General features: G+C 38.1%; 1 protein-coding gene across 1 annotated transcript in view; it reads right to left on the reverse strand.

Annotated features, from left to right (window-relative positions):
* The window catches only part of kif19 (kinesin family member 19), a 45,348-nt gene that overhangs the window by 28,956 nt on the left and 3,180 nt on the right, over positions 1-13,212 (reverse strand). The window contains exon 2 of the mRNA XM_037691179.1: positions 12,213-12,293. Within this exon, the coding sequence (XP_037547107.1) occupies positions 12,213-12,293 (81 nt within the window). The remainder of the gene's footprint in view (positions 1-12,212; positions 12,294-13,212) is intronic.

Here is a 13,212-nt window from a genome sequence, read left to right on the forward strand (position 1 = left end):
GTACCCCGCCCCTCGCACAGCGATTGCAGGACATGGGCACCAGCGACCCCCGTGACCCAAAATGGAATAAACGGGTAAAGATAATGGATGGATAGATGGATGGATGAAAAGAACCAAGGTCGGATTAAAAAAAAAAAGGGGGTTTGTCACATTCACTGTCAAAAAAACGTCTGAAAATCTGCTGCATTTGCCTGAAGTGAATGTAGCCTTATGCACCGACACAGAGTCTTGTCCAAGGACACTTTGGCACAGTGCAGTGGTTGGTTATCAAATTCCCAAATCTTTAATTGGATGACACCCACCCTGCTTCTGGGTCAAGCCGCCCAAAGACAGGGTGGCTTAGACCTAAGGCATTAAAAGTTCAGTCTGTAAAGGAAAACTATTCTCTGCAGAATTGTTTTGAAGATTGCAGCAACATCCTGGTCATGGATTAGTTTTATATTAGTCTCTGTCCCGAGGTACTTGTAGGATTTAACAATCTTCACAGTTGATCTACTGATTATTGTAGGGAGATGGGGTTTGTTGTTTATTGTCTTCCCAAAATTGATAACCATGTTTTTAGTTTTCTGGCATTTAGCTGGAGGAAGTGTCTGTCACAATCTAACAAAGTCACAGCCAACCCATGGCTGACACCTTTATCCTTTTTTCAGACTGACTATACCAGTGTCATCTGCAAATGTCATGAAAAACCTCGTGATGTGGTGACTCTTTCAGTCATTGGTACCTTGTATATAAAATATACATTAGTGTAGACTGCACACATCCCTGTGGACAGCCAGTGAACGATGGCTTCATTAAACACAAAATACTTTTTTTTCTCTGACTGATTAAGGTCATTTATGAACTTATTAGACAGCTAACAGGTCTTTTTAAATATTTAACCCAACTGTCCAATTACAGTGTCATAGATTAACTAAAGAAAGTCTAAGCTTGCCCACGTTGTTCAATCAATTATATAATTTATAGAGAAAGAGTTACATTGGAAAGAAATAAGTGTGATACGTTAGAATAAACACAGCATTTGAACTATTTTATTGAAGTGGTCACTTCTATAATCATTACTGTTTATTTAACCCACAGTAAAAGGCTATATTCTGTTAAATATAATAGACTTAGAGCAGAGGGGGAAAAACATAACAGCCTTTATCTGTTCAGATGGAGACGGCAACAAGTTGTTCAAGAATCCATTCAGTGCAGAGTCAAGTTAACGTCACACCCATGTTCACAATAACAGTAATAGCAAAATGGTGTATAGCATGTTATCGTCAACCTTTTTGGTCCATTTTACCGTCATCCCAAATGACAGAAGGGGAGATGTCAGTGTGAAACGCACACACAAAAAACATTACTACTTCCTTTCAGCTTCCAGACTTTTCCTGCTGTGCAGCACACAAAAAAACAATAACTTTTCACAGGATTTAGATAAAAACATACAGTGACTTCTCTCTGAAAAATGAATGGCAGACCTCATAATAAAATAAAGAATTACACAAAAGAAAACAGATTAGCTGTCTGATAAGTCAGTAAATGCCATTCTAAAAACTAAAATGTGTGGTCATATTTAAATATGTTGGGAACATGTCCGCTCTTTTTATTTTAAGTGTGGAATTACAGACTTAGAATAAAAATAAAGATGGGAAAACATCTATAAAACACACTACAGAACAAATGTAACATTTAGGCTTTCTTTGTGTCAGCTAGATGACTAAAACCCCAAACTCTGAACTCTGTTGGGGGACGAGGAGTTGATTCATCACTTCAAAACAGGTTGAGGACCACTTCTATAAATGTAATATATCTATTTTACTAGGCGATGCATTCTTAAAGTCTGCAGTTTATTTCTAAGGTAACAGCTATTCTCCAAGATAAATGCCACAACATTTACTGATCTCTGTTCTATATGGTGCAAATGTCAGAGGCGTAAAACAGACTTGGCAGCCAATCACCAGGACCAGACATAAAAAAGATATTTATGCATTTTCATCACACACTGAATGCTTGCAGGTTTCTGTGGCTACTCACTACATGTAGTTACTGTTGCTGCACAGCGTTGTATTACAACATTATTATCAATAAATGACATTATTACCATGTTCACCATTGACTTGCCATTCATTCTTCCCAGTCAAAGACTAACTGAATGTAGGCAACCTTGATAATTTTATTTTTTGTGAGACCAACGTTTATGCCAAGCAGAAGAAACGTTAGATTAAGAGAAAACATTTTAGCATTTAGTTGAAGTAGGCGGCACGGTGGCGCAGTCGCTTCTCAGTCGGGGACCTTTCTGGGTAGACTGGTACGACCCGACTAAACATTGCTGGATCTCTACCTGGATTATGGAGCATAAACTTTGGTGTTTCTGGGTGGAATTTGCATGTTCTCTCCGTGCATGTGTGGGTTTTCTCTGGGTACTCCGGTTTCCTCTCACAGACCAAAAACATGCATGTTAGACTGATTGGTAACTCTAAATCGTCCCTGGGTGAGAGAGAGAGAGTGAATGGTTGTTTGTCTCGTTCGTCTCTGTGTGTCCCTGTGATGGACTTGCGACCTGTGCAGGGTGCGCCCCGCCTCTTGCATAGTGATGGCTGAATATGGGCACCAGTGACCCCCACAACCCAGAAAGGAAGAAGAGAGTAAAGATAATGGATGGATGGATTTAGTTGAACTTGAATTATTAGGTGTTTGTTAACATGTAGAATAAAACACATCTTGTCTTATGGTTAAAAACATCTTAGCTGTGCCTAAAAACGTCAGTCCAGTTAAGGATACTGTGCAAGTTATTTTGTTTTGCTTTATTTGAAGAATAAAACTTCCCTTTGGTTCCTGACTGGTTCAGAAAATGGTGTTAAATTTATACATGTCTATGTCTTAAAGGGTCCATCTTTCGTTGCAATTAATTTAGACAACAGATTTACAGATCGACATTAGTTTGCAGCCAGAACTTCACAACGTGATAAAGGAAGATGTCAGCTTTCAATAATAATCTCTGTCACTATTGCAATTGTTCAGCAGGGATTGCATATTTGTACTGATTTGCACAATTTCTATCAAAAGGTCGGGTCATACTGTTCCTGCTTTGGTATTTATACATAAAGATTTCCACGGCTTGCAGCTCTAAAAGGTGCCATCACTTTGGGAGTGTCGTGGATGAACTCTACCAGATAAACAACTTGTTATTACGACTCAAATTCTACATTCAAAGTCCCAATAGAGACCATGTCCCATTAGATCACTAAAACGCAGACCTGTGGGTTTTTACTGTAAACATCTCACAGTTTCAAACTCCAAACATGTTTTTGATTATTTTTTTCTCTTCCTTTACCCATGTTTCTTTTCAGCACTCTTGCTTTAACTCTTTACACAAATTATGTTTAAATAAATTGATTCTTTTAACCTCTCAATTGAATTTGATTACTGTATGCACCAGGACAGCTTTAGCGATGGATCTAAAGACCAGTTCATGCCTAGCACCCATTACACATGGCCCATACGTGGCCCTGCGGCTGCTCTATACTTCCTGCTTAAGAGGTATTATACTGCATTGAGGAACATTGTGCTCCTGATTCTGTAAAAAAAAAAAAAGCCCTTATAAAATAAGCTGTGGTTGATAAGATGTGATTTAGCCACAAATATATTGTAACGGCAAAATTAATAACTTGTTATAGTTTGATAACATGTGACATAACAAAAAGATTAGGTTAGAAAGCCCCCTGAGGCAGTCCCCGTCCCCGTATCACCGTCATTGTGAACTGTAATGACTCAAAAAGTGCCTAAGGGCAAAGCATGATGGAAACTATTCCCAGTTGCTCCAGCTTCATGTTTATTTGTTATGTGTTAGTAAATTAATCTCACCCAGTGTTGTGCAGAAAAAGACAGCAGTAACCCCAGAGGTGCCGGTCATGGGAAATAGGCATGTTTACACAACTATTGAAAGTTGGTGATCAGAATGAACAAGGGGCCACTCAGGCATCTATTCTCCATAAGCCATTTGAGATGAGCAGCCACACTCTGCCCTCGCATCGCAATCAAGAGTTTTAAAGCAGAGAGGGCACTGACAGCAGAATCCCACAGAGACAGAAGCGCTCACAGCGGCCATTGTTGCAAAGGAGATATAAAGGGAGGGGCGAGGATCGGTGGAGTGTGCCAGAGAATCCCTTGGACAACAAAACGGAGAGGTTGAGTCCAAGACAGGAGGAAAGGAAGGATTATCTAGTTCTCTGAAACACACAGTTCTTTTGGATTGACGTCTTAACTCAGCTTTTGACCAAAGATGCACTTGCTCCAATTTAAGAATTTGAAACCTTTACTTTCCTGAGTTAAATACTAACGTTGCCATTTTTAACCATATTCTTAATGCAGCTCTCTCTCTATGTGGGGGGGTCAAATTTTCAGAGAAGATGCAGCTTTTTGTATTCTTGTTCCCTCTCTTGTCAGGGCAGAGACTATTTAAACACCCCGTCTTGTTTGACGGAATACAAAATGTGCATTGATGTACAGGCCTGTCACGATAACAAAGTTTGCTGGGCGATTAATTGTCTCAGAAACTATTGCGTTAAACGATAATATTGTTTGAAATTTGACAATAATTACTAATTATTCTCAAATTTAAGAAGAAATGTTGGTTAATCTGTTTTGAGTTTAGTACCATTTTTGGCAGTCAGATGGCAGTATAAGACTGAACCGAAGGATGGATAGTGAGGGAGCGAGCAGCATGTCTCTTTAAGAAAAATGGGAGGGAGGCCCCTTGACGTGACATGGGCTGTCTCTCCTTCCTTTTTTTTGGTTCTCAAAATGGCAGACGCTTGGTGAGGTTTGAACTCTTTAGCATAGCATTTGTCACACAAAGCTTTTAATTTAAAAAAAAATCAGTAAACAAGTTCTCAGCTTCTTTTTGCAGAGAAAAACAACTTTTTACACGAAGGCACGGGTTTCAACCTTGAATTTTGGAGCTTCGATAAGACAGGTTTTTATCTCCCCACCGAGGTCGGCCTGTTGAGCTAAGCTATCAGCTTAGCTTCTTTTAACGATCCAAAAACGTGATTTTGGATCGTTAAAATGGACTTTAAAGAGATAAGAGAAAGGGAAGGGCCAGTGAAGAGCACCGGAGTTGAGCCTTTGGTCATCTGGTGTCTTCAGTAGAAAGAGAGAGACACGAAGAAACAATAAAGCCAATAAATGAAACTGAGGTCTATAATTTTCATTTATCATGTGATTAAATGATTTATTGTTTATCACAGCAGGCCTACTGATGTAGCCATCACCAGATTTCTATTAAGCTATTGTTTGGCATTTTAGTCACTTTTAGACTAAAAATAACTGGGCAACCAATAAGTTACATTAGAAAAAGCATTGGTGCATATTAAAAGAAAACTGCTCAATGCTGATGATTCATGCTACTTGTATACTCAATAAGGGAAGGTAGCTAGTGTTTTGAGAGCAAAGCTTTGTTTAATTTAGGGTTTTTCTTTTCAACAGAGCAGCTTTTGCTGAACAAGACTACTTACTATGCAGTCTGGTAAGACGAAGGCGACCTGAATCTCTTTTCATTGGAAATGAGCTGATTTGTTTTCCTCAAGGGCTGAAAATTAGCCAATTCATAGCATAGCAATCAATTATTCATACATTTGGACCCCTCAAAAGTTGTTTTAAATGTTTTAAATTCATACAAAAACTCTTGAATGTATGCGGATAATAATAAATACAACTGGGGAATTTTTTAGTCTATGCCCCTCTTGTTTAAAAATGACTTTCAAGTAGTCTGTTGCCTGCGTGAACAGTTCAAATATTGACCATGAAGTGCCCCCATCAATACTTTGGAATACCATGTATTTTTCAGTCCAGGTTGCATAACGAAGTCGTTTAACAACCGATCGACGTATTGATTATAACCGATTTGCCTCTGGACATAAAAATGAGACAACAGAAACAAGAAAAACAAACAACTTGTTTTCTCATTTCTCGTATGTGGAACAAGAATAAAGAAAGAACAAACAAAAACCAATATGACCCAGGCTTTTGTCTAGTCGTCTCCATGGAGACAAGGTCTCACTATAAAGCATTCCTCTCGGTGAACTATATGGACCGACGAACCCCCGCTGAAAACATGATGAACAAGTTTGAGGTGTGAGTGAGACACGTCTTACACAATACGAGCAAATAGATTTAAGAACATTCTTACGTCTACATCTGTATAAAAACATGGTTGATTAGAGCACTGATGGTATAACTAATCAGAAAAGAATCAGGAACTGTTCCTGTTGAGGAATAATGATAAAAAAGGAGCTGCTATCATCGCAGATATTTTTCTAGACTGCAATTGAACAGGGAAATAAAGTAAACCTTATTGTTTTTGGTTCAAGATATTCAAGTGGGTAGGAGATGCATGGTGTAAAGGAACAGGGGTAGTTTATTTATTTTGCTTGATGGATCCTGATGAGTGGAAGGAGCAATTTTACCCACCACCAGGTGCAATGTTGGATCCAGGGGGTGGTCAAGGGTGGCTTTAAATCTTCAGCCATACTTTTAAGCAATATAAAAACAAGAAAGCATTGTTTTCTACAAAGATCAGGGTAGCCTGTTTATACATTTAGATTCTGGTGGTGGCCATCTTGGATTTTGATATGGTAACCCAGTTTTCGATAGTGACCGTTCTTTCGCCTATATGCAGCCACACAGCAAAACGGAAGTTTGTATTGAATTTATTTTTCACAACACAGACAGTCAAGTCCAATTTATTTATATAGCACATTTAAAACAGTTACCAAAGTGCTTAACAAAAAGATCACAGCATCAAATAAAAACAAGATATAATTACAGCATCAGGAATAAAAGCATAAAAACATAATTAGAAACAATTAAATACTAAATCAAATCACCCTGTGTTAAATGTCAAGGAATAAAAGATAAACAGTCAGCAACAATGAAATACAGAGGAAGGGTATTTCCACTTCCCCTCTTCTTTCTGCGACGGGAACAAAAAGAAAACCTATAAGGCCATAAATAAGTTTTTGTAATTTGAGGAGAAGCTGGTGGTGGGATAACCCAGTCCTATCAGGTGTCTCATTAACAGGACTGATGGACTATCTATATCCTTAAAGGGCTAAAGTTAGCTCTGCTGTCAGCCTCTTAAGGAGCCACCTCTTACCTCTCGTGGCCTTTTATAATTAAGGTGAAAAGAAAATGCCGTCTGAGTCCTTAAATACCAAAATTAAGTTTGTTCTCAAGTGTAATCCATTTAGGAAATAAACACAAGCTACTGGTTTACCACCAATGAGTTTATATAATTGATAAAAGTGTCAAAATAACGTTGCAGACCTTGATGTAATTTTGTAGCTACATCTTTTAATAGTTTTATTGTGATCCATTTTTCTTCCGTACATTTGTTGGCACGATTCTCGTCCCACAATTTTCAAGCTATTTCAACAAATCATGAATCAAAACTTTCAGGACAATCCTGCTATGACTTTCGGTATTGGTGCAACTTTAGCTTTTTGAAATATTTAGCCTTTTCTGCCATTTTTGCTCAGAAAATTAATTGAGCTCATTTTACAACCTTCACATCTTTAGATCTGTTTACAACCTTTTACTGTCCCTTTCACATTTTGTTCTGGTTCATCTTCTTCCAGATTCCTTGTGCAAATTTTAAAATTTACCAGCTACTTTCAGCTAATTTCAGCTGTTTTTTCAGCCATTTTGTGCTCCTTTCAAATTCTTTCTGCTAACTACAACATGTTTGTGATTCTTCTAACTTCTTTCTGCTAATTTCAACTTATGCTCCTTTCATCTTTTTCTGCTATTATTTAGCTGTTTTTATGCTAATTTTAGCTTTTTCAGCTAATTCCATATTTTTTGCACTCAGTTCAACTTTTTTCAGCCTACTGCTGCAAAAATGTGCTCTTTCCACTTCCGTCCGGTAATTTAAATTTCCTTCTACCCTTTTTGCTACTTTTCAGCTGTTTGTTTTTTGTTGTTGCTAATTTTAGCTTTCTTCCACTAATTTCCATTATTTTGTGCTCATTTCTGCTTCTTTAAGCCTAATTGGCAAACGTGTTCTTTCTGCTTTCTTCTGATAATTTAAGCTTGTTCTACTTTTTTAGCATTTTCTTTTGCTAATTTCAGATGTTTTCAGTTTAATACCATTTTTTTCATGGTGATTTCTTTGACTTTCAGCCTAATTAACTTGTTTCTGCAAATTTCAGCTTGCTATGCTTCTTTCAGCTAATTTCTGTCAGTTTCAGTTATTTCAGCAAATATTTAGCTGTTTTCATCTAATTTTAGCTATTTCAGCCAATTCTATATATATATATATTTTTTTTTTTTTGCTCATTTCAGCTCTTTCTGCCTCCTTCTGGTAGTTTAAGCTTCTTTCTACCTTTTCAGATTTTTTTGTTGCTAATTTCAGACTTTTTTGTGTGTTAATTTAATAATTGTTGTGCTCATTTCGATTTAAGCCTAATTCAGCAAATATGGGTTTCTGCTTTCTTCTGCTAATTTAAGGTTGTTCGTCCTTTTCAGCTACAATTCTGAATATGTTTTAGCTAATTGCAGCTGTTTTTCAGCAAGTTCTTTAGCAATAAGCATTTACACTGCATTTTCACAGGAAATGCAATTTATCTAGTTAATTTTATTTTTTATTTTTAACCTTTAATATACCAGGAAAAAAAAAACAAGAATAGTTTCTTATTTATAATGTTGGCCTGGCAAGTGCCAGATGGGGTAAAAAGAGTGGAGAACAATACAAAAACAAAAACATTAACAATAAAAATCAATTGAAAGAAGCATTAAAAACAATACAAAACTCATTAAAATAAATTAAATGTCTTATAATTCTACTTGTTCCTCAGATAGTAACATCTGAGCCGTCTTATTCATAACCCCACCTCACCAGCTGTCATAGTGTACTACTACCTCCAACCCATTGAGGGTGAGACCCCTTGGACTTGTCCAGTGAGGAGAGAACAATAAAGGGAGATAAAAAGCAGGTGGTAGAGGGTTGTAATCTGAGTTTAAACCAATCCGCTGAGCTCATCTCTGCAGACTTAGCCAGCTTTGAGTAGTCTGCTTTCTGCCAGGACAGCGAGATTTGACTACTCCCGTCCAGCCAGCCAAGTCAGCCATCAGTAGCCTAATCTGTCTGAGCCATATGGTCCTCACGTCCGCTGTCTCACAAACAAATTACTACACGTCTTGAAAGTGTGAGTTCAGAAAGGCACAGTTTGTAGAGAAACTGTATAGTTTTGTTAAGTGTTTTGACTGCTGAGGAGGTAAACAGATCTAGCTACGTACAGCGCTATGCCATCACATCCTTATGCTGATGTAAACTCCCTCACCTACCTCTGTCCAGGTGAGGACAGCCAAGTTAAACCTATAGGTTAAAAAAAAGATTCCCTAAATCCTCCTGTCACAATAACAAGTGTACTTTTTAAGCTCTACTAATCCTTTACGGTAAACGTGCCTGAGCGGATGTGATATAACCATGTATCACAGACCATACTGTATATGAAGCCCTCTGTAGAAATATTACACCAGACTGTGCTCTTTAGAAATAAAATCAACACAATACAGCGAGTCGTATCGAAGACACAAAACCTGTATTCTGGCTGAGTTGTAGTCGAGGTGGCGACAATAACAAAGCCTGGCTATGGGACTTGTGTCAGCACCATAACTACTTTCCTGTTGTTATGCTCTAATCCCTTGAGTCCAAGCTTGTTTTAATGATGTCATGGCAGACAAGTGCTGATGTTGTACCTAAGAGCCGGTGTAATTAAATTACGTCTTCTGACAAACAAGTCAGATCCTAGCATGGTGGATTACCATGGACAAACACCAATATCCACACCCTACAACAAAGCTAACACCTCTTCATCCAGCACTTGTCACTTATAACAAAAGAAAACAGCGTCACTGAGTGATTTTTACTTTTCTGATGTCTTGGTTAGGAAAAGCTGCCCACCACCAGCAGGCACACGAATGTTTAAATGAGCCTATGCTGAGAGAGGAAACACCTCTGCGGGTTCTCAGTCACGATGCTCGTTAGCCTCTGCAGTGCCTTCATCATCATTCCACATCCTGCTAAATGGTCTCCAAGGGGGACCAGATGGAAGTAAAACGTTAGTGGTAAATATGGCCCTCCTGGAGCTTACACATATGGTAAGTTCTTCTCAAACCACATGGTAACATACTAAGTAAATACATGTAGGATATACAGGTATGATATAATATATGGTGCAGCAGTTCACTTATCAAAAGATAAGTAGTATCTGTATGATTATCAGATATATGAATGATTTTCTTCGAATCAATTTGCTCTTTTGCATCACAGGAAAGCAAAAAAAGTGCAACAACAAATACCAAAAGCAAGCCATCTTCACAAAAAAATCAAATAAATACAAGTTAAAGATTTATTTGACAAAAACTGAATCTCTGATTTTACAGCAGTTACTGTTGGACCTGTGCTTTAACAAGAGTTTTACCTCAAATTTTGAGTATGCTGCATCTCATCAGCTGATTTATGAGCTAAACCGTAAGATGGAAGCGATTTGTGAGAATCGCAGGCCACCTGCGACTTCTGGGACTCGCCTGCATGTTGGAGATTACCTCATAAGCACGGACCAGTGGAATCCCATGAATTTTGGATCGAAAGTAAGAGAAGGACTCAAGGCTGACAACCCCCCCCCCCAAAAAAAAACAGTCTGCCTGAAAAAAAAAAAAATCAATTGTGGCTTATCTGAATCCAACTCCCCCGTTTTGCCTCGAAGGCTGGTCGACTTATCAAATTTCTCCTGGGATATGTGTACATTAAGGAAAAGCTTTGTCTATTGAACCACCACCCTGACAACTTCTGTGAAGGCTTATCAGAGCTGCACCGGCTGACACCAACATCTTATCAGGACTACGGTGCTATCTGGAATAGGAACTAATTAACAGAGTACTCGAGTAATCTACACATCGATTGCTAGGACCTCTATCGAGGTTAAAAATGTAATGTCGAGTATCCGTAGTGACGTCATATTATGTGACCACCGTATGACCGTAGGGGGCGGTGTTGCACAGTTGCAGGTCACAGAGTATGGTGTAAACCGGGTCCAATCCACCACCCATCCACTGTTTTAAGTTTTATTTCTGACGTGCTGCATGTTTCTTCACGTTTGCAGTTTAATAATAATAACTAATAGTTTAGTTTTTCCTGTGACTTATTTGCAGTATGATAAATGGTAGGAGCATAATATACGCTCCCAATGTTTTGTTGGTCTTTTCTTTTTGTAACTAATTACCTTTTATTGCGGTTTTACTTATTTTTGTATTTTGAGATCTATGACGTCATCAAATACTCGAGTTCTACTCGGGTTTTATTATGTTAATGTCGAGTTTAAAAATTATATACTCGTTCAACCCCTAATCTGGAAGTACTTCATGGACACATCTCTCCGTCTTGCCATCAAATGCATCTGTAATGCGTCTATAAATGCTTTTGTGATGTCTTAAATCGTGTCCTGATATAGGACAAGATGTGAAGAGATCTTTTTTTTGTAATACCACTATCCTCTCCTCATGGCCTTTCTCCTTTTCTGTCTGTAAAAAGTATTCTGAAAAAGGATAAGGGGCCGCGCTCCAGTAGCAGCAGCAACGTGCACGCCGCCCATCTTTCAGACAACTGTACGAACATAATCTCACTGTATTACGGTACAATGATAATAAAGCTTATTCTGATTCTGATCTTATTAGTCATAAATGGCAGATAATTATCACGCCCATCAAATATAATAATATTAAAATTAAATAATAATCAAATGTAGTCCAAGTTGTAACCATCTGTTTATGCACTGAACCGTCATCACATTATAAATCCTCCAAACTTCTGCAGTGACCAACATGAAATTAACCCCCAACATTCACAGCAGCAAACCATTCAGGTGTTGGCTCATTGAATAATTTCCTTTATTCCAGTTGTTATAAAAAGGTCCCTCTCAGTTCTGACTCATCCGGCAGTCACTCACAAATTGAATGTGACATTTGAGCTTTCCAAACAAGTTTTGAAAAGAGCTGCTGCCGTTACCGAGGTCCCTGCAGATACCTTATCTCTGCAGGCTCGTGACAGGCAGGAAGGATATGAAAACAAAGACAACAGCTTTCTCCCACAAACACAAACTGACCCCATCAGTCACTCGAGCACACACACACACAGATAAGCACAGAAAGGATGGCCATCTCACCTGGTCGTCCACTCTGTGGGCCACAATGGTGGCCCCCTCCTCCTGTTCGGCATCACTGAGGGGTCGGATCCTCAAGGCAACCTGCACCAAACAGGAATTATTCATCTTTGAATTTCATCAGTGCAGAGAAATTCAATTAACTCAATGTAGAAGTAATAAACCTAAACTCGGCCTTTCTGGGAAGTGATAACACCGACACGAGTCTACAAAACACATAACTGAGTCAGGCTAATTTTTCTCTGATATTACATTTGTGGATGCAAATGTTCCGATTTTTGTCTGTTAAACTAAATAAAAGCTTGAAACAAGAAATAAATTGAGTTTATTTGTTGACTGTAGCACAACGTGAGCTTCTTTCATTTATTAAAAAAAAGGACTTGTTTAGCTTCTGAACATTAACTTGTAGGAAAGCAAAACCAGTGAGAAATATTTTAAGCGTCACAGAAGGAGCTTTGATACGTCTTAATAAATAGTTCACCTAGAGTTTGTACGGAATGTTTCTTCAGCAGAAAGCAGAAATTACCAACAAATAAAAAGGCTACATAATAAAAGATGCCCAGAATATTATGGAGAAAGTTTCATAATAGCCCAAATTCTTGAAGTAGTAATTCAAAAACCTACTTAGCACTGCTATAAATGTCAAAAATACAAGTTTTTATCCTATACAACTTGATAATGAAAATAAATCATACAGGTTCTTTCGAGTTTATCCATTTCACTGATTCCAAAGGAGAATATTAATGTCATTTTAATCTTTTCTCCGTTTAGTATCCAGCCTCACAGCTCAAAGAAACACAGGTCAAGTGAAATGAAAACCTGACGCCCTCAGCTGCATGTATTTCACAGAGATGTGTCATAAATGCATTTTACAGAACAGGAAATGATGCATGTGTGAATGTGGCTTGTATTGCAGAGCGCCTGGAGCAAACAGGGTACAAAAATGCCATTTGTGAATCCATTTCAAATAAAACAGACTGTTGCAGCTGTAGGGTGTCATTTA

Source organism: Nematolebias whitei, chromosome 17, assembly GCF_014905685.2.
Source record: "Nematolebias whitei isolate Nwh7 chromosome 17, NemWhi1, whole genome shotgun sequence".
In the NCBI taxonomy this organism is placed as follows: Eukaryota; Metazoa; Chordata; class Actinopteri; order Cyprinodontiformes; family Rivulidae; genus Nematolebias; species Nematolebias whitei.